General features: G+C 46.5%; 2 protein-coding genes across 2 annotated transcripts in view; one reads left to right on the top strand and one right to left on the bottom strand.

Moving 5' to 3' along the window:
* The window catches only part of GPATCH1 (G-patch domain containing 1), a 44,446-nt gene extending 31,140 nt beyond the window's left edge, over positions 1 to 13,306 (bottom strand). Inside the window, exons 1-7 of the mRNA XM_024734149.1 lie at positions 13,226 to 13,306; positions 7,915 to 8,049; positions 5,369 to 5,454; positions 3,029 to 3,189; positions 2,334 to 2,431; positions 1,749 to 1,807; positions 797 to 1,039 (exon numbers count right to left, since the gene is read on the bottom strand). Coding sequence (XP_024589917.1) covers positions 797 to 1,039; positions 1,749 to 1,807; positions 2,334 to 2,431; positions 3,029 to 3,189; positions 5,369 to 5,454; positions 7,915 to 8,049; positions 13,226 to 13,298 — 855 coding nt within the window. The 5' untranslated portion in view covers positions 13,299 to 13,306. The remainder of the gene's footprint in view (positions 1 to 796; positions 1,040 to 1,748; positions 1,808 to 2,333; positions 2,432 to 3,028; positions 3,190 to 5,368; positions 5,455 to 7,914; positions 8,050 to 13,225) is intronic.
* Positions 13,307 to 21,159: 7,853 nt separating this feature from the next.
* Positions 21,160 to 24,640, top strand: part of RHPN2 (rhophilin Rho GTPase binding protein 2) — a 57,857-nt gene continuing 54,376 nt past the window's right edge. The window contains exon 1 of the mRNA XM_024734140.1: positions 21,160 to 21,240. Coding sequence (XP_024589908.1) covers positions 21,172 to 21,240 — 69 coding nt within the window. The 5' untranslated portion in view covers positions 21,160 to 21,171. The remainder of the gene's footprint in view (positions 21,241 to 24,640) is intronic.

Genomic DNA, 24,640 nt, shown 5'->3' with positions numbered 1-24,640 from the left:
GAAGACACCCAAGCAGCGGTGCAGGGGGAGAAATGGGGCCTCCAAAAGGAGAAAGGCAGAATGTTCATCTACTGAACAACACGGTCTGGTGCCAGCGCCAGTGACCAGGGTCTGAAGACCGCCGCTACTCTAGCGGCTGCTAGAAGAACTCCTAATCTTTGTGGGAAATGGCGAAGAACAAATATCACTTTTTGTTAAAAGGATTGGGAAAAAAAACATGTGAAGGAAAGAAAAGGTACAAATGAAATGACAAAGTAACCATCCTCTGAGCTTATTTTAGGAAAGAGACTCTGAATCAATTTGAGAAGACAGGCAATCAGGAAAAGCTCTCCATCTCCTCAAAGGTAAAAAGCAAGTCTTTTTACCAAGGCCCCTTGGTAAAAAGTGAAACTTACACCCAGGTTCTTGACTTAGGGCTTGCAGCACTAGGAAAGAGTCGGAGAGGTAGTACAACTTGGACCTGAACTTGGAGAGGCAGATTGTAATTCAACTATTAAATAAATCAAAGAGGTGAGTGTGGTTTTCTGCTCAGCCCCGCAGGGGTGTGGGAAAGCAGTCCTCACTCCTCACACACAAACTCCACTGGGCACATTAGGTCACAGGGTTTCAGGAACACATATTCAGATTAGGACGGTGTGCTTTACATGTCTTCAGACAAGCTCCTAAGGACAATACAACCACTTTAAGGTCTTCATTTAGTCAACAAATAATGAGTGCTTACTATGGGGCTAATATAATACAGCAAGAATTCTCATTTGTCAATGGTTCCCTGTTTATAAAACAGAAACACTTTTACCTGGCCTGAAATTCCCAATTTTCTTCCTTTATTCACTCCAACATCTCCAAGAAGATTGTTGGCACCCTCGGGTCCACCACTAAAGAGACTAACGTGTTCTCTTGAAGTTCCAAACAGTGCTTGGTGGGGATCCAGGCCCTTGTAAGCCAGTCCATGTACATTATCTTTAGGTGTGAAATCCACAGGTGTGACATCTTTGGGTGCAAAGGTCACATTTTCTGGCAAGTAGTCATCATCTTCATCCTATTTTCAGTGTTTCAAAATGGAATGAAGGTGAGTCACTGCCTGGTGTAAAGCCTGTAAAATACTATTTTCAAATGCAGTGATTAATTCCAAACAGAACAGTTATCATACTTTCACTTCCACTATTACAAATGACTAAGTCAAGTCCCTGAACAAATGATACTAACACGAACAACTCCATTTTTTTTAACCTTTTTTTAACTGAAGTATAGTTGATTTACAATGTTGTGTTAATTTCAGGTGCACAGCAAAATGATTCAGTTTTTTATATATATTCTTTTTCAGATTCTTTTCCATTATAGGTTATTTCAAGATATTGAATATAGTTCCCTGTGCTATACAGTAGGTCCTTGTTGTTTACCTATTTTATATATGGTAGTATGTATATGTTAATCTCAAAGTCCCAATTTATCTCTCCCCCTTGGCCCCCACTGCTATCCCCTTTGCTAACCATAAGTTTGTTTTCCAGTTTGTGAGCCTATTTCTGACAAACAACTCCATATTAAGAATCTGAACAGACTTGGGACATCTATGGGGCTGGCATGTTGCTAAATACACTATCTGACATAACGAGGACATTTTTAGGGTATGGGTATTTCCCTATAATGTGATCTGACTGATTTCTAAAATTTTCCGAACCTAAATTTCACGCTCATAAAGTAACAGGTGCTACTGGGCCAAACTGAAGGTCAATCATCCCAAACAATACCTCAGATCCTTCAGAGCCTCCAGGGGGTAATGCGCAGCCATAGATTTTTACTCCAGGATCTATAAAAGAGATTTCAAATGCATTAGTCAGAGGTGACTAAAATTATAGAAACCTGATTCACTGACACTCTTCCACGGTAGACAGCTGAGCCTGTAAAAGACGCTACAGCTTTAGAGTCGGACACTGACCACTCAGGGATTGTTTTCCACCAGCCCCTGCCCCACCTGCACTCTGGCAATGATGCACATGGTGAGTAACCACTACTGCCCAGAACCACTGAGAACCCGAGAGAAAGTACTGCTGCCTCCAAGAGTTCACAGTCTGGCTGGGGAGACCAAGCGACAGGAACAATAGAAAATAATCACGTTAAGCTATAACACAGTTTTGGCAAAAGTAGGAAACAAGAACTTTCATATGCTGCTGGTGGGAAGGTAAACTAGTACAATCCTTCCAGAAAGTTATTGTAAATTACACACAAAAAAACCTTAAAATACGTGCACACCGCTTGACCCAGCAATCTTACTTCTAGAAACATGTAGTCATCAAAAAGTCTGCTGTAGAGTTAATGACAATCAGTACACGTACCAGATTTCTGTCGGCGTGGTCTTCTCTTTACTCGAGGACCAATTCCTTGTCCTTCTTTCCAACCCATTTTTCTTAACAATTCAAAACCAACAGATAACCTAGGATATCAAGGCATTGAAAATGAACTTCTTTTTAAAACACTAACGAACAGTAGGAAATAAGCAGCTCATATACCTGTCATGCCTCAGCCCTTTCCCCCATCCCTACTAGAACTGCATGGCCCTGCTGTTCCCACCACAGCTGACTGGACCTGGGGAAGCTGATCAGATGCCCCCTCTCCCAGGCCTTTGCGATGGGCACATAGATGTCAAGCATGTGGCCTGGGAAACCATGATGGTCTGAGGCTGCCACAACAGGCCACATACCCAGGAGCAGAACAAAGAAGTATGCAGAAAGAGGGCAGAATGAGGAGAGAGCCCTTAAGGCTTGTGAGGCAGGGAGTGGGAGGGAAGTCACCCCAGTTCCTAATAGCTCTCCAGCTGCCATGAGCCCCACTAACACAGCTAGTGCCTGGAGCTCTAGAGCACTCCATGTGGTAACAGCGCAAGGTCCTTTTGGCAAAACCCCCTTTTGTACTCAAGCTAGACTGAAAGGGCTTCTCCTACTTGCAACCAAACTATCCCTAAGTAAGATCATCACACATATGCAAGGCAGTGATGCCAAGATCAGAAAAGTCAGAATTAAACTCTTCTTACTTTGCTGGTGTTATGAGGTCGTCAAGCAAAGTGGCGCCAGGAATAGGGGCAGTAGCTGCTGCTAACTGCCTGGCCTTTTCTCGTATTCGATCTTTGGTTTTAGAAGCAAAATCATCTGTGGTAACAATCGCTTTAGGTGCTATCCCAAATTCACTAAGATCCTTAAAAAAAAAAAATTCAAACAGAATTACTTACATTATTTGGAAAGTGATTAAACATGATACATTACACAGCTCTATTACTTTAAAAAAAAAAAAGTTAAAACTATGATTGAGTTAGGGATCAGCAGAGCAGCTGATTTACACCCTGACTTTGGATAAGCTAAAGCCAGTGCCCAAGGACAGGGGCATGACAGTGGCCACTCAGTGAAGCCACAACAGGCACTGCCAAGCTAGGAAAACAGGAAGTAAGTGCTCTGTTCTTTGTTCTTCTTGGACAGTACCTCAAAGGTCAGTGTGAAGGCGGAAAAGGTCTTGGAGGCACAGTCAGCAAGCATTCGGGAGCACCCCTGTGCCAGGCTTAGAGGTAAGTACCATCCGCTCCCTGTCCAGCAGCCACAGACCCTTCCACTCTCCCCACGGAGCCCTGATGCTGTCCAGGCACTGGCCTGGCTCTGCGCCACCATGCCCTTCAGGAGTGATGTCCCTGGGGGGGATGTGTTGGGGCAGGGGAGGGTTAGGGAGTGGGGTTCACATCTTGTCTAAGCTAGTCATTCTGATCCCATTTTCCTCACCAGGGACTGCTTTAAGAACGAGCTTGTAGAACAATTCACTGGAGCCGATGTGAGGGAAAATCCACCAAAAGGCTTCTCTGCTCTCAAGGAAAGATTCCAAGAAGAAAGTCCTCCTCCCCACTGGATAATGTCATCCCAGATGTGCCACCTGGAACTACTGTGGCCACCTTGCAACAGTGAGGTGAGGTCATGGAAGGACAAGCTGACATGCAGAAGCTACCTGAGAGCCTGGGGCCTTGCTGACATCTGGACTTCTTGTTCCATGAGATATGTTTCCTCATAGATTCTGCTAGTCAAACAGGAAGGGGACCACCCCTTGCCACTTACCTGCAGCCTAAAACATGCTCAGGTAAGTAGTTTACTTAATCTTTATCACAAATGAACCCATGACTAGGTTTTTTAAGGTAAGAGAGGCTTAATTTTACCAGAAAATGTAGCCCAGGCTGCAGGCCAGTAGCACCACTTTAGAAACCCCACACCGTTTACCCGTAAGAAGCGGCAGTCATGGTCACTTTAGTGAGGTGCCCAGATACCTGCACAGGGCTTCCTTTCACTCCTTTCTCTAGTCTAGTCACTCACTCCTCCTTAAACTGCAGTGTGCATAAGAGTCACTGTGACTTAGAGAATGAACTTATGATTACCAAGGGGGAAGGGGAGGGGGAAGGATAGATTGAGAGTTTGGGATTGACGTGTACACACTGCTATATTTAAAAGAGATAACCAACAAGGACCTACTGTATAGCACAGGGAACGCTACCTAATATTCTGTAGTAACCTAAATAGGAAAAGAACTTGAAAAAGAATAGATACACATATATGTATAACAGAATCACTTTGTTGTACACCTGAAACTAACACAACACAACACTGTTAATCAACTATACTCCAATGTAAAATTTAAAAAAAGTTTTAATTATGCTGGAATATTTTTTTAAAAAAAAGAGTCACCATGGAAGGCTGTGGACTCAGCTTGACAGACACTGCACTTTTGGGGCAGTTGGGGCTTTTTCAAGTAAATTTGCCTGTATATGACCTTCCCCTTACACTCTTTTTTTTTGGCTGTGTTGGGTATTCGTTGCTGCGCGCAGGCTTTCTCTAGTTGTGGTGAACGGGGGCTACTCTTCGTTGTAGTATGCGGGCTTCTCATTGCGGTGGCTTCTCTTGTTGCAGAGCATGGGCTCTAGGCACACGGGCTTCAGTAGTTGTGGCACATGGGCTCAGCCGTTGTGACTCACGGGTTCTAGAGCATAGGCTCAGTAGTGGTGGCACACGGACTTAGTTGCTCCACAGCATGTGGGATCTTCCTGGACCAGGGCTCGAATCTGTGTCCCCTGCATTGGCAGGGGGATTCTTAACCACTGCACCACCAGGGAAGTCCCCCCTTACACTCTTGACTTTAGAAATTGGCACCAGCCAGTTAAGGCACTATGCCAATGAACAAGAATCCACTGATGTACAGGGCACTATGGAGTCCAAATACCAAAATGATAGTCTTACAAACAAAGAGGAAATCGTACACTGAACTTTCTGGGGAGAGAGAAGGTGCTACAGCAACCAATTACCCACATCTCACCGGCTAGCTGGCAGCTAAAGTTCTGCATACCCACCTCTTCATCCATAAAATCTTCGGGACCAAAAACAGATTTGTCTGCTCTGTTCTGTCGTGAAGACACAAAGGAAGAGGGTGTCCATCCTTGAAAGAAAAGCGTTTAGAACATTACAATCCCAGACGGTATTGTGGTTTATAACTAAATAATTAAGTAACACATGCGGACCTGAAACCTCCAATAACTACAAACTCTTAGTTACTTCTCATCTCACTGCTCACATAGACACAATTAGTCCACACAAACTTCTTTTTAACCCCCATACGCCCTGTTGTCAGAACTCAGTGGATACAGTAAGGTTTCCCCACAAGAATTTGCAACCAAGAGAAATAAAACGATACATTGAAAGTTAAACTGTGAAAGGAACACAAGCAGATCTCAGCAAAAAGATGCAAGGTCACCTTATAAGGCAGGACCACTCTGAGACCACCAGGACAGCAATATACACCAACATACTAACATATCAAAGAAACAGTATGTCAGGGTGCATTAGTCGGCCATGAAAGGATTCAACCTGGCTAGTCTAAGGGCAGGCGATAACCATACTAGGCCCCCAATTCCATCAAACACCTGAGTCCTATAACTAACACTCCTGTTCCCCACCCATGGTAACCAAACATGTGCTGTGGAGAAAATGCCCCAGAGGTCAAATGTATCTGTAACCCTCTAAGATACACTTTTTTAGTTTTCTCTAAGAGTGGCACACCTCCTTCTGACTTCCAACCAGAGTCTTGGGGAGCTGAGGAGTATGGGGCAGACCTATTCTTGGTAGGTGGGTAGAGCAGCCTTGTAGGCCAACTTGGGAGAAACCCCAGGACAGTGAAGACCAGCTCTTCCAGGCGATACCCTGGCCCAGCACCTTCCTCCATTTTGGATATCTATGGTCTTTGCCCTGTATCTGCACAGGACCTGAATCTGTCACTCTTAATGGTAAAGAGATATTCCAGTGTGTTAACATATCACAGTCTACTTGTGATGACTAATCATTTGAGCTGGTCTTCCTTTTCAATTAGAATATACAGCACAGCCATAATTATAACAACCAGCAATGTATTCGTGTACTTCTTTCTTCACAAATTCTACTGCCATTTTTAACATTTTAATAAGTGCGTTACTTTAATAGTGCCTTAGTTACCTTACTTTGCTTTTCTTAATAAGGCTGAATATTCCACGTGGCATTTCTATCTCCTCTGGAGTAAACTGTTCAAATACTTTGATCATTTGCTCATTGAATTGATCTTTATACATTCTGGATACTGAACTTTAACCATCTTATTTACCCTAATTATTTTTCTTACATGCCTTCCCCCACCCCTTTCTTGTATTGTTTTTCATCTTTATTTTACTACCGTCATTTTTTCTTAGATTTATTTATTATTTTTATTTATTTATTTTTGGCTGCGTTGGATGTTAGTTTCCGCATGTGGGATCTTTCGTTGTGGCGCGTGGGCTTCTCTCTAGTTGTGGCGCATGGACTCCAGGGCACGTGGGCTCTGTAGTTGTGGTATGCGGCCTTAGTTGCCCCACGGCATGTGGGATCTTAGCTTCCTGACCAGGGATCGAACCCGCGTCGCCCTGCATTGTAAGGCGGATTCTTTACCACTGGACCACTAGAGAAGTCCCTACTATCATTGTTATGTATGAGTTACTTTTCAAAATATATAAGAAAGATCTGGCTCATCTTGCTCTTAATAACTGCTACGTGAGTTAATCAGTCATCTTCATTCGTATTTGATATACATAAGCCATTTTCTTCCAGTTTCTGTGTTAAAATGTTTTTTAAAAACATACATTACTTTTTTTTTTTTTTTTTTTTTTTTTTGTTTTGTTGTGCCTCCCAGCTTCAGCATCAGAGTTGACAATGAAATAAATTTACATCAGAAATATGCATCCAGCTCTTAGGAGAATTAAAAAAAAACATTTTTTTTTTTTTTTTTTTTTTTTTTTGCTGTGCTGTGCAGCATGCGGGATCTTAGTTCCCCGGCCAGGGATTGAACCCGTGTCCCCTGCAGTGGAAGCCTGCCAGGGAATTCCCAACATATATTATTTTAAACAATACAGAATTTATTATACTGCATAATGTGAAAAATTTGACTGACTTTTCTCCAGGTGGAGAACATGTACTGACAAGTGATGCTGTGGAACCCAGTGTTGGGACCCGCAGGGTCCTCAGCCACAAAACAGCTGGGACACCTGCCCTCCTTAGGCCCTGAGTGAATCTGTGTGACAGCACTGAGTGTGTGGCAAGATATAGTATAAGACAGAAGTCCTTATTATCATTTAATCATTTGGTTATGACGTATCTATTTTTTTTCTTTAAAGTCAAAGAAAACTCTCTCACCTTCAAGTTATAATCAATGAACAACACATAAGTTGTCTCTGGAAACATTGCAAACATTCAAAGAACACAAAAGACTACAGTGTATGTACTAAAATGTTTTTTAAAGTTTTTTTAAAAGGGAGAGGTGAGGGAGGGGAGCAAAACTCCTACGGTATTTCAATCATTTGCTTTAGCGATATAGTAGCTACAAGTAGGAAAATCCTACCTTCTTTTGAACCAACGGTGTTGAAGTAACCAGCAGAGAAACCTCCACTGAAGGCTCCATGAAATCGTTTATACCTTCCTTTCTCGTCTCTGACAGTCTGATCCTGAAGAGGAATTGGTTTCTTTGGTCTCTCGCCTGAAAAAATAGTATTTTGAATGGGACAGAAGGTGATGGTGGGTTAGAGAGGATTTAAGGAAAAGAACGTTTCTTTAACATAATGCATTGTTCACTTCTTGTAACTTCAAATATAACAAGTTTAACTAAGTTGCTATTCCTCGACCTTAGTAGCTGACGTAGTTTAGAAAACAATATCTCTTGTTTATATTAGAAATGTTTTAGCAAAAATGGCCTGCTTTTCCCACTAAATTCCATTATGAAAACTGAATTATTGGGCAAAGGGTTCAGAGATGGAGGTGAAATCTGCTGGCAGTAAAGTAGGCAAGCTGCTGGGGTGGCACATGGTGTGCAGAGGTTTACGGCAAGGGACACACTTCTATATCTCTTCTAGAAATTCACAGCATCCCCGACTCCAGAATTTTTCCATTGGCATTGCCCGTTTTCCCCAAATCTTGAGTTTCCTTATTTCTGGGACTCTCCTGATGTCACAATTACTGTTCTTTAAGCTTATTCCTTTACTTACTTGGCTGAAAAGGGCTGGGGTGCTAAATAACACCAGTGAAAAGGAACTTAGAATTCCCTAAAAATTTCCTTAGGTTTCAAGTTTCATGACACAAATTACTGCCTAATTTTATCAGTTCTAATTAAAACTTCGGAATCTATTTAAAACAAAAAGTAACCATCAAGTTATTTTCAAACATTCACTACTGAAAGCAAGCTAGACAGTAGTTAAGCGCTTGGGGTTGAGAGTCACGGCACTCTGGATTTTAAAGCTAAGCCCACCTTTACTAGCACTTTGGTCACCTTTACTAGGGACTATGGTCATCTTAGCCTCTCTGTGCCTCGATTTCCTCATCTGTAAAATGGAACATTAATAGTAATATCTATTTCATAGAGTTGTTATGCAAATTGGATCAGATAATGCCTGTAAAGTGCTTAACAAAAAGAGGGACCCACAATAAACATATTTAAAGTACTAGCTGCTCTTTTTTAAATTTTATTTTATTTATTTATTTTTTTTTTGGCTGCATAGGGTCTCAGTTGCAGCACACGAGGATCGTCGTTGCGGCACGTGGGGTCTTTTGTTGAGGCACATAGGCTTCTCTCTAGTTGTGGCGTGCGGGTTTTCTCTTCTCTAGTTGTGGCACAGGGCTCCAGGGCGCGTGGGCTCTGTAGTTTGCGGCACACGGGCTCTCTCGTCGAGGCGCACGAGCTCAGTAGCTGTGGCGCTCAGGCTTAGTTGTCCCGCGGCATGTGGGATCTTAGTTCCCTGACCAGGGATCGAACCTGCGTTCCCTGAATTGTAAGGCGGATTCTTTACCACTGGGCCACCAGGGAAGTCCCCTAGCTGCTATTGCTGTTATAGTAATAGTAGTACATACAGTAGGTAAGATGTATCCTAAAGCCCATGTATACCTGTTACTTCAGTAATTAAGCCAGTTACTACTTCTGGATAGTGCAACAAAAAGTAAAGAAATGTCTAGCCTCATAGTCCTAAATTCTTACTTGTAGCTTTCGGAGGCTTTAGGTCATTTCTAGAATATAACCCACAGCAGGGTAATTAAGAGGGCTCTGAAGACAGGAGATCTGGGTTCAAATCCCTCTACCCTCCTACTTGCTAGCTGTGTGATTATAGGCAAGTTTTTTGATCTCTCTAAGCCTCAGTCTCCACAACTATAAAATTAGGATAATAACCGAAGTCACCTTGTAGGATGGTGCCGAGGATTAAAAACCCCGAGAACTGAGCACAGTCCCTGGCCATAGCAAAGCTTGGTTAATATCACGACAATTTCATTTCACTCTAAAGAACTGAATTACAACTCAGGCCCCACAGTCCAGGACTTTCACCATTGCTTAGAAAATACAGTACACTTGCTCCTTTACTGCACGTGCACCTGGCACAATTCCTGGCTAAGTTGGAGTTCCTCAACCTCAGCACTACTGACAGTTTGTACTGGATAATTCTTACTTGTACAGTGGTTGGCAGCATCCCTAGCCTGTCACACTAGATGCCAGTAACACCCCCATCCCAAAAAAGCATGACAACCAAAAATGTCTCCAGACATTGCCAAATGTCCCCTGGGGGGGGCAAGTTCATCCCTGGTTGAGAAACACTGGGTTAAGGGGAGAGATGACAGGTCCTGCCAACGTGAGGTTCTGTGCTTGCTCTGTTCTCCAGGTACTCCTGAGCTGAAAGGGGAGATAAGATCTGCAGACAACTAGGTAGAACCGGACAGCAGATGACGAGGGCCAAGCAGTGTGGGTGACCAGGTCCCACAGGGCTCCTGAGGAGGAGGCCCCGCCTCTAACCACAGCACAGGAAAACTCCAGGGAGGAAGTGGCATTTTAGCCAGGCCCTATTATAATTATTGTTACTAACAGTATTATCCCATTTATCATACCCTGATAAGGAGGCTCTGATTAAGTAAGTGCTCTAAGGTCCACAGCTCATAAGCACAAAGCTGAAATCAGATCTCAACTCTGCCTCCAAGTCAGGGACACAACCCATTCTGTCCTTTACTTGCTCCCCACCAGAAGTTTACTGAGGGCCTTTCCGTGGAAGCAGCCCTGTTCTAGATGCTGGGTGTGGAAAACTGAATACAACTCCATCCCTGTTCCCAGGGCACTTCAAGCCCAGCAGAGGAGACCTGCATGTATAGGAACTGTTCTGACAATGTTCAAGGTCCACAACATCAGAGTTACCCAGAGGCGTGAGCATTTGACAGCTGCACACAGGGACACAATTCCCCACGGAGGCATTAATTCCATCAGTAAACAGTAAACAGGAGGTGGAAAAGGGGAAGGTCAGATGTTTGAGAAAGTAGTCTAGTCTGACTGGAGGACAGGGAATGCACGGAAGATGGAACCAAAAGGGCAGATAGCGCAGCGGGCCTGGAACACAGTGCTGCAGGGTCTGTGGTACGTCCTGTGGGTGACTGGGAGCCACAGATAGTTTTAAGTGGGAGAGTCACAACATCAAGGAAGAAGAAAATGGTCCTAAATTAATCTGAGTGCAGGATGAGCAGGCGATGAGGAGAACTCTACAGCCAAGTGAATGTATCTAAGGGAAGATTAGATAAGCACTGAGGCACCTTCCTTCCAGGCCAGAGGGCCTATGTGTCTATGAGTCTGTGGGTAACAGATCAGCCACTCTCTTACCCAATAAAACTTTTTGTCAGGGCCAGCAACTTTAATTAAGTAATGGAGTCCCTCCTCTACCAATGTTTGTCTAACCTGTCACTAGAACTTCAAAGTAGGAGGTAAAAGTGATTATTGGTCTAGTATGTTATATTGTAAAATGTAGTCAGAGTGTGTTTTAACTTCAAAGTGCTTAGGAAACAATGGATCAATCCTCAAAAACTCCTAGTACTGAGAAGTTAAAGGATAATTTTAGGCTGGGGGGGGGCTGGAAAAAAAGTCCATTCTACTTCAAGAGCCTGGCTAGACCATTAGGCTTCATCACAGATTTTGTACACCATCAAAACAGGAAGAATTAGAAAAATATAGGTCAAATAGTTGATGACTTACAATATGTCACTTCACAAGGAAACAACTGTGAGACCAGAAATATAGAAATGACACAAACTCCTGCTTGGCAGGGCTGTAATAACCTCCACCCATGCATGTTTAACCCTGTCCTCTTCCTGCATACCTAAATTCTAACCAGTTTTCAAGGGGTCCCATCCTGCCTTCTCAGGTTTCCCTGTTAGCTTGTATAGGTTATTTCCTCTCTACATCACATACTTTAGCACTTGTGAACCTCATACCTTTGTTCTCAACTAGATTTGAAACCCCTCAAATTAAGAATCTTTGCCAACCAGTTTCTTGAGACTATGGGATGATGTGTTTGCTAATAAAGCTAATGTGAACTTAGATTGTGGTAAAGAAACACAGTCTAAAATGAAGGACATACTAATAACGGCCCCAGTCTACCCACACTCTGGTCCCATGCTTGAAGAAAGCTCCGACAAATTAGGGTTGAGGAGACTTGAAGCTTAATTTACTAGAAAACTGAGTGTGGTACAGAGATGTCTTAGAGGAAATGCAGGGGGTGTCCTTAAACACATAAGAAGCTTTCAAGAGACTAGCATTTCTCTGTCTTCTGTAAGCAGACAGTAGGAACAGGGCCAGCATTTGGTAGAAGTTTCTAATGATTAGAACTGTTTACAGAGCATAAGAGGGTAATCAGTGGCAACGTCTCAGAAGGACAACCAACCTGACACGATGTGGTCAGGGTAGGAAAAAAGGAGAGTCTGCAAATAACTCCTAGCCCACCAAACTTCCTTTGTCTTTCCCACAGGGCTAGCACTGCCATCAGACCTTACTAGCCATCCAATACATACTTTACGAAACAAATCAAGGCATTAAGTGGATCAGACCAGAAACACAGGGGAGAATCTTGCTTCATCTTGCACTCTCCCCCACATTCCACCAGCGAGTAGGGTCAGCTCTGCTTTCAAAGCACATCTCAACTCACCACTACGTAACCACCGCCACTATCATCGCCTGGCCTCTTTTTGCTCATCTCCCTGCTTCACTCCTGCCCACCTCCAACCCGCCTACCCTCAAAATCGAGGACAGAATAATCTGAAAAATATACATCCCTCCTTTGTGTAACCCCCTCCCCCATGACTCTTCTATACTTAGTATTAAAATCCAAACTCCCTGACCATACCAACTAAGACTCAACCCCCGCCTCCCCCTCTGCCATCATCTTCTACCAGCCTCCCCCTGGTGCTGTCTGCTCCACCCACATCAGTCCTGCCTGTCCCTCAATTTGCCAAACTGGCTCCGACTTCAGAGCCTTTGCACTTGCTGTTCGCTTCGCCTGAAATGCTCTCCCCCCAAATCTTCGTACGGTTGCTTCCTTTCTCTGTTTCAAGGCTGAGCTCAAACGTCCTCTCCTAGGAAAAACATTGCCTGACCACCGCTCTTCCCCTATCCCCGCTCTCACACGAGCCTGTTTATCATCCTTCTTCTTCCCATCCCTCCGGGCCTCCCATCCGTCCCTGCAAAACGTGAGCAACCCGCAAACACAGTGCACGCCTCTCTGGTCGCTGTTCCCAGAGCCCGTAGCAGGCGAGCCTTTCCCCCGGTGCCAGACAAGGTCTGGCACAGGGTTGTGCGTTTTTGCCCCGAATCCTGGACCCCCGGCCTGTTTTCCACAGGCCCCGGCGACGAATCTAGCCCGCACCTTCTTCCAGCAGCTCCAGGCCCGTCCCATAGCTGACCAAATCCTCGTCGCTATCTCCATCCAGCGCCGCCATCCTGCTCCCTTCCGGGCCTCGCCCCCTCGCTACGGAGGCCTCAATGGGCAAAATGCCTTCCGCGCTTTAATCTCCGCGAACCGCAGTGAAGTTCTAAGCGCAGGTGGCGAAAAGTGCTCACCCCGCCCGGCAAGCCTCTCTCGGATCTGCGCCGGGTGGTTCTCAAACCCGTCCTGTGGGAGGCGGACCTCGGCAGGAGTTGTCTCGGAGGCTTTGGCTGCCACGACATCCCATCCTAGCTCCACCATGTGCCGGTCAGGAGGAGGCGCCTGGGAGAAGGTGGAAGGCACTCCGCTGTCGAGCTGCAGGGGTGGTTCTCCGCGAAGTCTGCCCACCCCACACCCCTCCCCAACCCGGTCCGTGCCCTTCCCCCACTTGCCCTGCCGGCAGACCCTGCTCCCCCTCAGTCCTACCCCTGCCATCTGCGGGAACTTGCCTGTACTCCCAGATAGACACACGCACTCTGTGTATATCACCCTTAGGTTGATAAGTGGAGTCCCCTTCCAGACCTCTGAAAGGATTCAGACAGGGGAACCCTGATGCCCACGGTGACGGTAGCTTGGGACAACACTTGGTCAAGGAAGAAGAGATTAAAAGAAAAGGAGAAGGAAAGGGGGGGGGGCGTGGTGGGAACAGAGGAAAACAGGAATAAAGAGAAAAATAAAAAAGGAAAGAAATTTGAAAAGAGAACGAAGAAAAGGAGAAAGAAAATGCAAGCGGACAAGCAAAAGGCTGCTGTGAGGTGGGGTGAGGGACGCTGAGGGCTCCCTTACTGAAGCCAAAGAAACAAACATCTGTCCAATAGGGTGCTGTTATCCCACCGCAAACCTTCTTACAGAAGAGAGAAACAAAGCCCGGGTCTGCAAAATGAGCGTCAGAAGTCTGTGTGAGTGAGAATCACTAGCATGTTGCTAGAATGTCCCTCCTACCCGTCCCCCAGGCCTCCTGAATCAGAATCTCTGGGATTGGGATTGTTTCTTGAGCACTCCAAGCACACTCTGGACTCAAGGCCTTTGCATTCACTGTTCCCACTGCTTGGAATACTACAAGCATGATTCATTGCCTCACTTGCTTCAGGTCTCTGCTCAAAGGTTACCTACTCAGCGGAAACTTTTCTGACCCTATTTTAAAAACCAACCCCTATCACCCCCTACCCTACTATATATTTTCCACAACATTTGTCACCTTATATAATTTGATTTACCTATTTATATGTCTATCGTCTTTCTCTCCCAATGGAATGGAATGTAAGCTCCCCTTGGAACGTAAGCTCCAAGAAGACAGATTTGACCCAGTTTTTCTTTCTTCCTTTGCTGTATCCTCAGAGCTTGGAACAGTGCTTGGAAGGTAGTAAGCACTCAATAAATAATTTGAAGAAAAGAATGAAGAACTAATTAAATAAGTCATGGTACATGACTTTAACAAAAACAGTTATTTTAGGGACTTCCCTGGTGGTCCAGTGGTAAAGAATCCATCCGCCTTCCAATGCAGGGGACGCGGGTTCGATCCCTGGTCGGGGAACTAAGATCCCACATGCCCTGGGGCAGCTGCTGAGCCCGCGAACCACAACTGGAGAGAGAGAAAACCCCATGCCACAACTAGAGAGAAGCCTGGGCACTGCAACGAAAGATCCCACATGCCTCAGTGAAGATCCCACGTGCCACGACTAAGACCCAATGCAGCCAAAAATAAATAAATAAATCTTAAAAAAAAAAAGACTCTGAGGTCCCAATGCAGGGGGCACAGATTCGATCCCTGGTCAAGGAACTAAGATCCCTGCATGCCACACAGCAAGGCCCAAAAAAATTATTTTAAAAACACAACCTCAAAATTTTTGGCAAGTTTCTGGTCGAAAAGTGGAGTCCATGTCCCCTCCCTTGAATCTAAGCTCCATGAATCCTTGACCAAAAGAATTCAGTAAAAGTGACAATATAACATTTCCCACACCCGAGCTTGAAGAAACTGGTAGCAGGAATTCCCTGGTGTTCCAGTGGTTAGGACTCGGCTCTTTCACTGAACGGGCCGGGATTCGATCCCTGGTCAGGAAACTAAGACCCCACAAGCCACCGGCATGGCCAAAAAAGAAACTGGTAGCTTCAACTTTCTGTTTCTTGGGATGCTGGACCTTGAAACCCCACTTCCATTCTGTGAGGAAGCCCAGGCCATGAGGAGACGCTTTGTGTAGGTATTCCAGCCTATGACCCGGCTGAGGTTCCAGTTAACAATCAGTATCAATCACCAGACACGTGAGCAAGGAAGATTCAAAATGACTCCAGTTCCAGCAGCCATCTGACTACAGCTTCATGAGAGACCAAAAGCAAGAACCTTTTAACTGAGTACAGCTACCTCTGGAACCATGAGAGGTAATAATAAAATGATTGTTCTTGTTTGGAGCCATTAAGATTTGCAGTAATTTGTTAACAGCAATAGTAACTGGAACAACCTATATGATAGAATACTGTAAAGCATTTTAAAATGCTGGTGGGGTATATCTCCAGCATATGCTGTTAAATGAGCAAAACGGGGTGAGACGGAGTACACAGGATGCTGCCATTTATATTAAAAGAAAACATAGGGCTTCCCTGGTGGCACAGTGGTTGAGAGTCCGCCTGCCGATGCAGGGGACGCGGGTTTGTCCCCCGGTCCGGGAAGATCCCACGTGCCGTGGAGCGGCTGGGCCCGTGAGCCATGGCCGCTGAGCCTGCGCATCCGGAGCCTGTGCTATGCAGCGGGAGAGGCCACAACAGTGAGAGACCCGTGTACCGCAAAAAAAAAAAAGAAAACATATTACATCCACAATGTGGGGACACAATACACCCACAAATATGCTATATCTCCAGTGAACTCCCCAAAGAATCTGGTAATAGTGGTTGCCACTGATCAAAGGAAATCACAGCAGGAGGGATACATGTATACAGCATTGTACCCCTTGAATTTTGTTTTGAGCTACATCCATAGTATTCTTTCCAAAACATTTTTATATCAGTGTCTTAGTTTTCATTTTAAAGGTTTTTGTATGTATTAGCCCCTTTCCTGCCTTGAGAAATTTAGTGTACCAAAGAGAAAGTGTCTTTGTTTATTGAAGCCCTGCAGGGTCCCAGCATCACCCTTTGATCATCGTGTGAATAAATGTAGATATTGAAAGTAAAGAAGGTTGGGGACTAATCCATACAACCAGACAAATCATGAAGGTCCGTGATTTTATTTCTGAATTACTCCAAATAATTTTCTTACAGCTTATAGCTTCTAAAGAGGCAAGCAAAACCCAATACATTTATTATTGAGAGTTTACTTAATTAGATTTCTGACAATCACTGCATTTAGTAAAACAGTAATGGGACTTCCCTGGTGGTCCAGTGGGTAAGACTCTGCCCTCCCAGTGGGGGCAGGGGTGGGGGCCCGGGTTTGAACCTTGGTCGAGGAACCAGATCCTGCATGCATGCCACAACTATGAGTCCGCATGCCACAACTAAGAGTCCACATGCAGCAACTAAGAGCCGCATGCTGCAACGAAGACCTGGCACAGCCAAAATAAATAAATAAATATTAAAAAATAGTAATAATAAAAGCAGTAATTACCAACCTTTCTGACTCCAGATCTTCAGAAGGAACGACTGGATGCTTCATCTGCAGCCCTGGTCACTAATTACCCAATACTCCTGATTCTTGGCAGCAGGAACCCCTAAACAATGGGTTTTTGTGTGTGTGTGTTTTTTACATCTTTATTGGAGTATAATTGCTTTACACTGGTGTGTTAGTTTCTGCTGTATAACAAAGTGAATCAGCTATACATATACATAAATCCCCATATCTCCTCCCTCTTGCGTCTCCCTCCCACCCTCCCTATCCCACCCCTCTAGGTAGACACAAAGCTTGGAGCTGATCTCCCTGTGCTATGTGGCTGCTTCCCACTAGCTATCTATTTTACATTTAATAGTGTATATATGTCCCTGCCACTCTCCCAACAATGTGTTTTTATGCAAAACTGTAGAAGCTTAAACACCATATACCCTTCCTTTCTTATTCAGACAGGCGAGAAAGCACAAATCTCAGGAAACTGCCCAATAGGAAGATGGGCTGAATCATCTGGGTAGGGAGTAATTTGTTCCTATGGTCCACACATCAGTGCTGGCAGTGGGATGGTCACTCATGACATGCAAAGAAACCTGCTCTATATGCTTGGGAATCAGTGTCACTCATTTTTTTTCTGTTGAGTTTTCTTACTGAAATACAATATATGCACACAGTTCTGTGCATTTTCACAAAGTGAACACATCCGTGTAACAATAAGCAGGTCAAGAAATAGAAAATTTCCAGAACCCAGAAGCAATAATCCCAGAGTAGACTAATTTTGTCTGTTTTGTACTTTATGTAAAATGGAATCATACAGTATTTTTTCTGGCTTCTTTGGCTCAATAATATTTTTGTGAGCAAAATATTTTTTATTTTTATTTTTAATCCATAATCACTTCTTCCAAATATGACAAAATATCTTTCCTTTTAAATCTCGAGGAACAGTGTAGAGTAGCACAGTGCATGGTGTTGCATCAGGCAATCTAACTTAGACTGGTGACCTCTGAGCCTCAGCTTCTTCCTCTTTAAAATGGGGATGAAAAAGTATCCACTTCATAGGGTTGTGGATCAACTGAGATCATGTATGCAAAATGCAAAGCACAGCTCCTGTCACAAAGTATGCAATAAATGACTGCTGTGCATTTAAGACCATATTTCAGAGCTGGGGAAACTGAGGTCACAAGGGGTAGAAGGATCTGGCCAAGGTGACTTAGTGGCAGAGCTTGCCAAATCTAGTGTGGTTTTCTCAAGTCAGCGCTCCATGGCACCATATGGCTTCAATTTCTAAGACTTTTTTTTCATAAAAATTGCAAAATTGGGTCTATAATTTACAATGAATTTCACCCACTTAAGGGTTAACTTGTGATTTCTACTTTTAATTTGGCAAATTTCATCAGATTCTCCAAGACAGGATGTACATCAGGCTGCCCCTAGAGAAGCCAGTGCTCCTTTTTTCAACAAGCAGGTCTTAGGAGGTGTGACTTACATTTTACTTAAAGAAACTGAGTACCTGGACAGTCAACTGCTGGCCCCAGCCAGATGGTAAAACAGGGACTTCACAAAATAGTTGTTTGCAGTTGAGATTTTAAACCTTTGCCTATCTCAGAAAGTCCTACCCCGACTCTTTTGTTAGGAGCACAGGGGGCTCACTGGCAGTTCTTGTGACACACACCACCAACTGGGTTGACAAATAGGAGGTTAGATGTTACTCTCCTGCTGGGTCAGCTGCAGCAGCTCTCATTTCCTGATCACAGCAGGATCAGAGATACGGGCTCAGGCCTGTGAGCCCCCTGCAAGGAGCCATGAGAATGTCTAGAGATGTCTGGTCCTGCACAGCCTCAAGGAGTGACACACAGATGGTTCACAGGGCCAGGAGATGCCTGTTGGGACGCACAGAGAAGTGCTTCTTTTCCTCTGAAGCTAGTATCAGGGTGGGGGCTGGTGTGTCCTTAACAGCAGGCTTCCTTTTCTTGCTCTTCTTCCTTTTTAATAAAAGAAGCAACTCAAGAAGGCAAAGGTGTTGGGCTAGATTAAATAACAGATTTTGGTTTTCACTATATTCACTTTTATGTGTATGTCCGCATAGGTCAAAGTAGCACTGGTTTTCTGCTTATTGTTATGACATAGTTGTGTTTTAAAATAAAGTGTTAAAGTGAGTTATTTTATTTTATTTTTATTTATTTATTTCTGAAAACTAGTCAGGTCTGATTAGGATTTTCAGTTCTAATAAAATTGTGGGTTATTGCACTAGATATAGTATTTATTATACAAACTTTATTTCTTTAACCATTGTATGACAGAAGTGTGTGTTTTAAAGTGAGTAATTTTAAGGAAGACTATTAAGTCCATAATAGTACGAGTGATATGTATATGTGACAAATTGTAAAGGCGATTGGAGCTTTAAGGTAGTAGAAGGAGATGACAAAAATCTGAGAGTGGTAGGGAATGACTGGAGTCAGCAGCCCTGAACTAAACACCGATCTCAGCCACTAATGGCTAGCGTGCCCTTAACCACTTCACTCCTCTGAGCCTCGATCTTCTCACCTGTTAAATGGAGATTATTCATTTCTCTTATTTGCAGAAGGTTCGTGAAACATAATATCTACAAACTTTCTGGCTAGAATAGAGGTTCTATTATTGATAACTTTATTATTAGTAGTAGCAGCAGTAGTATAGAGTGACCCGCCACCCCAGGATCCCCAAAACGGAAGCGGTTGTTTTCAAGTCCCAGCTCGGGGTGAGGAGTGTACATTTCCAGGGCCATGAATTAATTCTAGGGTGACCGACAATGCTGAAATTAGCTTGATACTCATTTCTGACCCTAAGAGAGAAGGGAAGTTTCTGCATTTGCCACAGTTTCCCAAACACCTGTCCCAGCTGCTTAAGATTCTTCAGGTTCTTTCTTAGTATTAAAACAGTCCTTTCAGAGAACGCCTTTTCTTGTGCTGCGTCTTGGAGCCGGCAGTGATGATGAGTTTCTTTTTTTTTTTTTTAAACATTTACTTGGCTGTTGCTACCATTTATTTTAAACTCTTGAACATCCCCCTGATGCACATACTTTTTTCTTTTTCTTTTTTTTTAAGAAGAAAAGGAAACGCTTGGCTTGTTTTGAAAGCAGATTGTATTGTGTTCTACCTGTGGCACCTACGCGACGGCCAAATGTAGCAGTAACTGCGCAAAGGTGTCCCTTAGTTGGGAGAGGGGGTAGAAACTGCAAGACGCTGGCCAGGAGGGGCGTGGCCGCTGGGGGGCTTCCGGCTCCGGCAGCCCAGTCCTGGCACCCTGTCTGCTAGTTCTACCCGCGCAGTCCACCGATCAGGGGAGCTGGGAGACAGAGCGGTGCGACCCCTGTCTCCAGGAGTCCCCCTTTCGCTCCTAAGCTATTCGCGTCCCTACCGCGCAGCTAAGCGCTTATACACCACTTTGGTTGTAATACCTTGAACCAGGTCAAGAGAGGGTGATCCGGACCCATTTTGCAGTTGAGAAATCTGAGGTTCGAAGTGGTGGTTAAGAAACGTGCTCAAGGATACTCGTCGAGTCTCTTGGGTACGAAACCCTTTCTGGGGATCCTTCCTTGGGTGGACCCCTCTCCCCTCGCCATCTGTGACCTCCCAGTGGATCCGCCTGGTTTCTGCAGAGCGGGTTGGGGGACAGGGGGTTGATCGCTGTGCCAACAGGTTTGAGTCACCCGCCAAGGCCGTCGGTGGCGCCGCCAACTCTCCCTCAGCGTCCCGGACTCTGCCCCGGGATCCCTTTTGGCGGGAAGCTGTTCCTGACTGCTCGGCCCAGGGCCCAGCGCTCCCGCCACGCCCTCGACGTGGCATCGGGTATGGTCACTGTCCCCTCGTCGTGCGCGCAGGAGCCGTAGCTTCACCCACTCGCTGCATTTATCCCCGCGGTTCCAGACGAGGAGCTGGATCCTCAACCCGGGCCTCGCTGCGGCAGCGGAGACCCCCGGCCCGCCCCTGCGCTCCCGGAATGAGGCTGCAACCACTCCCAGATTAAGCCCCTGAGGCTGGGAGAGAGCGAGCGAAGAGCCGAGGGGATCTTTGCTCTCCCCTCCGCCAGCCTTGCCTGCGGCACGGCTGCGCTCGGCCAATCCGGAGCCGGGGCGGGACCGGGGGCGTGGTCTCGGCGGGCCTGGCTCGGTCTCCAGGGCTCCCGGCCGGACCTCAGGCGGAGCTAGAGGGGCGGTCACTCAGGCGGGGCGGGGCGGGGCGGAGCGGAGGCGGGGCCAGGCGCCCTCTCTGGCCAGCGCGCAGATGAGCTTCAGTCTGTTCTGCGCTCCCGCGCTGCCAGCATGACCGATACTCTGCTGCCCGCGGCCCCCCAGCCGCTGGAGAAGGAGGACGACGGCTACTTTCGGAAGGTGGGCGGCTTCGGGCGGGCTGGGATTCTGCGAGCTCCAGACTTCTTTCCCCCCAGGCTGTGGAGGGGGCTGCGGGGCGCGCGGCCGGGGTCGACCAGGCCTGGAGGGGGAGGGGGCGCACTGGCCTGGGGCGCGCCCGGCGGAGGGTCGGAGTGGAGGGGTGCGGCGGCGGTGCACCCGGCGGCCGAGAGCAGGTGACTTACGGGGCTGGGGAGTGGTGTCTGGGCCTCCCCGCGCAGGTGCCAGCGGAGGACAGGACCAGGAGAAGTGCTCGGGGTCGCCCCCGTCGGCCGTCCCGCGGCCCTGGGGAAGGGACCGGTTCCCAGTGCGCTGGCGCCCTCGGCGTTGCGGCGCGTGGGGACCCGAGCCCAGCTTCCACCCGAGCGCTTGGCCGGGGCGCGTGGAAATAGGAGCCCCTCAGAAGGGATGGCGTTCCCCTTTTGCCTGCAGAATGCTTCCAGTGTTTGCCTCTTCGACTTTTTCGCCCCCATCTCTGCCCCTAGTTGCCCAGGAGGGCGTACGCGCTGCAGACGTGAGGGCAGCGGTTTCGCCCCCTCACCACTTTTCGCTAAAGCGGATTTATCCGATTGTTGGGTAGACCTGCGGGAGGTGCGGGCTCCGCGGGAGCTTGGTACATACCGTGGCCTCCCGCCGTGAAGGTTCGCAGCTCAGCCCGTCAAAAGTGGCTCCAATCCACGGAGCGGGGTCGCTGGGATGTCCGTAGGTTGCAAGGCCTGGGCTACAAAGATGCTTTTGAGCCCGGAGGCACGGGGACACCTTCCATCCTTCTTCCTTGTCCCTGTGAGTCTAAAAATAGCCTTTGGCTCTTGGCCATGTTTGACTAGGTGGGTTGAGAAATTGTTTTTTTATAACTTCTATGACGGAAGGCAGAGGACGAAATTATAAACAGGGCAGTGAAACTGTTTCCCACAGAACAGTCAATTCTCAATTGTTCCACACCTAATGATCCAGTCAGTGAATGCTCTTGGCGTCTTCCTCCTTCTCCCATGACGCTGCCTTTGGGCTTTTGCTTTCTGGTGAGGAGCAGTGGCCCTAGAGGATGGGCAGGAGGAGAATCTGGAAACAGGTGAGGACAGAGTTGGAAAAATTCTTTTTGGTTAAAAAAAAAAGGAGTAGTTTTAAGGTGTATTTAAGTTAAAAGATGTCATCATGGAATTATAGGATTATAACTTCTAATTTTGTGTGGCACTGGGGACAGAGCATCACAGGCCATGGAATTGCAGAAGGAGGCCAGGCCTGGGAATCCCTAGATCTCAGCCTAGGGCCTCAAATCCTGACTGCCTCCCCCACAAAATTGCAGTGTAGACTCCAGCAAGTTGCTGCATCTTTCTGGGACTTCATTTCCTCCCCAAATTGTCCTCTGAACAGGTGGAGGTCTGGACCTATAGCAGCATCTGGGGGAAACAACAGAGGAAGGGGCAGAAGAGGTGGTGAACACGTGCCAGGGTTATGTTCCCTTGTCTTCCAGAACAGGTTTTCCAGGGGAGGATGTACATAGGACTGAGTGGAAGGCAAGGGAGCTGTGAAAGGATGCAAAGCTGAGGGTTTTTTAGGTGTGGTTTCTCCGGTGGTAGATAAAGAGAATCATGGGTGCAAAATACGATGAATCACTGGTTTGCAATTAGAAACATCTCTTCGGAAAATGAGACCTTGTAATGATCATTGTGCTACGTCATAGTAGTCCAAAGAGTGTTCCTAGTACAAGGTTAATAAAAGGTATCAACGTGGAATTTTCCCTGCTGTGTGACCTGAGCCAGTTTGTCCTAAAACCAATGCTCCTTGAATGAGACGTAGATGTCGTACAGGTGAAGGAGGGGAGGATGAACACTTCAGGTAGAGGGAACAGCATGGGTGAAGGTACAGGATTGTGAGCGTTTGTGAGTGAACCCTTGGGGGTGTGGAGGTGTAAGTGGGAACTAAGCTGTTCGGGAGTCATGCCTCCTGGATGCATGGGAAGGGAACCTGGAGATCTATCAAAGTGCTTCATGCAGGACCAGACGTGTGAGATTTGTGTCACAGAAAGACCACTTGGAAAGCTGAGTGATCAGTAGGTGAGCGATGGGGGAGAGGCAGTGGTGGAGCCAGGCAGGGAGGAGTGTGGAAGGTTAATCCTCATATTGTCTCTGTCCTACTCCGATACGATCTACTGATGACTTTTCAGTCAGTTATGTAAAGCACTAGGTAAACACAGCCTCACCACCCATCCTTTCCAACAGCTTGCACCCCTAACTCAAACCAGGGGTCCAGACTGGAGGCAGGGATCCCAGTGGGGAGGGTGCAGTGATGAGGGCCTGAGCAAAGGCAGTCAACAGGGATGGGAAGAACTAATGGACCAAATATGGTGGGGAAGTGCTGCTGATGGGAGTCCAAAATGTCTGCCCTTTGGTGTCTGGGGGGATGGTCAGGCGCCTCACTGAGGCGGGGCAACCAGGAGGCCGAGGTAGAGGTGGTGGGCTTGAGGCCCCTAAGCGACATCTGAATGGTGGTCCCAGTGGGGAGTCCGCTCCATGAACCCGGCAGCCACGAGAGCACCCTGGCTGGAGATGCAGCTTTGGGGGACACCAGTGTGGGAGGCAGTGGGATAGTGTGAAAAAGGACCCAAGGCAGAAGAGAATAATGCCTCCATTTAAGGGACAGGCAGAGAGATGGTAAACAAGCCCAGAGGGGGACAGTATCAAGGCAGCTGAGAGAAGAGATCTTTTTAGTGGAGAGATGAGGTTGACAAGTCAGAAGAGCCCTGGAAAATACTGGGTTTAGTCCTTTAGGTGGTTGTTGGTAAATGAGTAGGTGGAGAATTGGGGGCAAAAGTCAGTGTGGTGGGGACTTTCCTGGCGATCCAGTGGTTAAGACTTCACCTTCCAATGCAGGGGGTGCGGGTTCGATCCCTGATCGGGGAGCTAAGATCCCACATGCCTTGCGGCTGAAAAACCAAAAAACATAAAACCGAAGCAATATTGTAACAAATTCAATAAAATATTAAGTCTTTAAAAATGGTCCACATCAAAGAAAAATCTTTCAAGTCAGTGTGGTGGAGTACAGGTGGAAGAAGGGCAGAGAAAATAGTTGCTGGGGGGGATGGGGGTAGAGGAGAGCGAAGAAGGCAGGTTTGTTTAGAATGAGGAGGTTCCTATTGCCTGCTGGTCTTGGGCCCTGAACGTGTGAGATGGTCTTCGGCAGAGAGGGCCCCCTGGCAAATCAGGGTCTTCTTGGGGTTGTGCAGGACATGGCTGTACAGAGCCCGAGGACAAGGACTCAGTTTGGCCACAGGTCAGACATGGACACCAGTACAGACCCTGGCCTCCTGGGTGAGCAGCTTGGGGCAGGGGGCTCTCTGAATTTAAAACAAACAAAAGAGCTCCCCTGGTGGCGCAGTGGTTGA

The sequence above is a fragment of the Neophocaena asiaeorientalis genome, unplaced genomic scaffold (assembly GCF_003031525.2).
Source record: "Neophocaena asiaeorientalis asiaeorientalis breed wild unplaced genomic scaffold, Neophocaena_asiaeorientalis_V1.1 scaffold280, whole genome shotgun sequence".
Lineage (NCBI taxonomy): Eukaryota > Metazoa > Chordata > Mammalia > Artiodactyla > Phocoenidae > Neophocaena > Neophocaena asiaeorientalis.
This window is presented reverse-complemented; position numbering and strand designations above follow the sequence as displayed.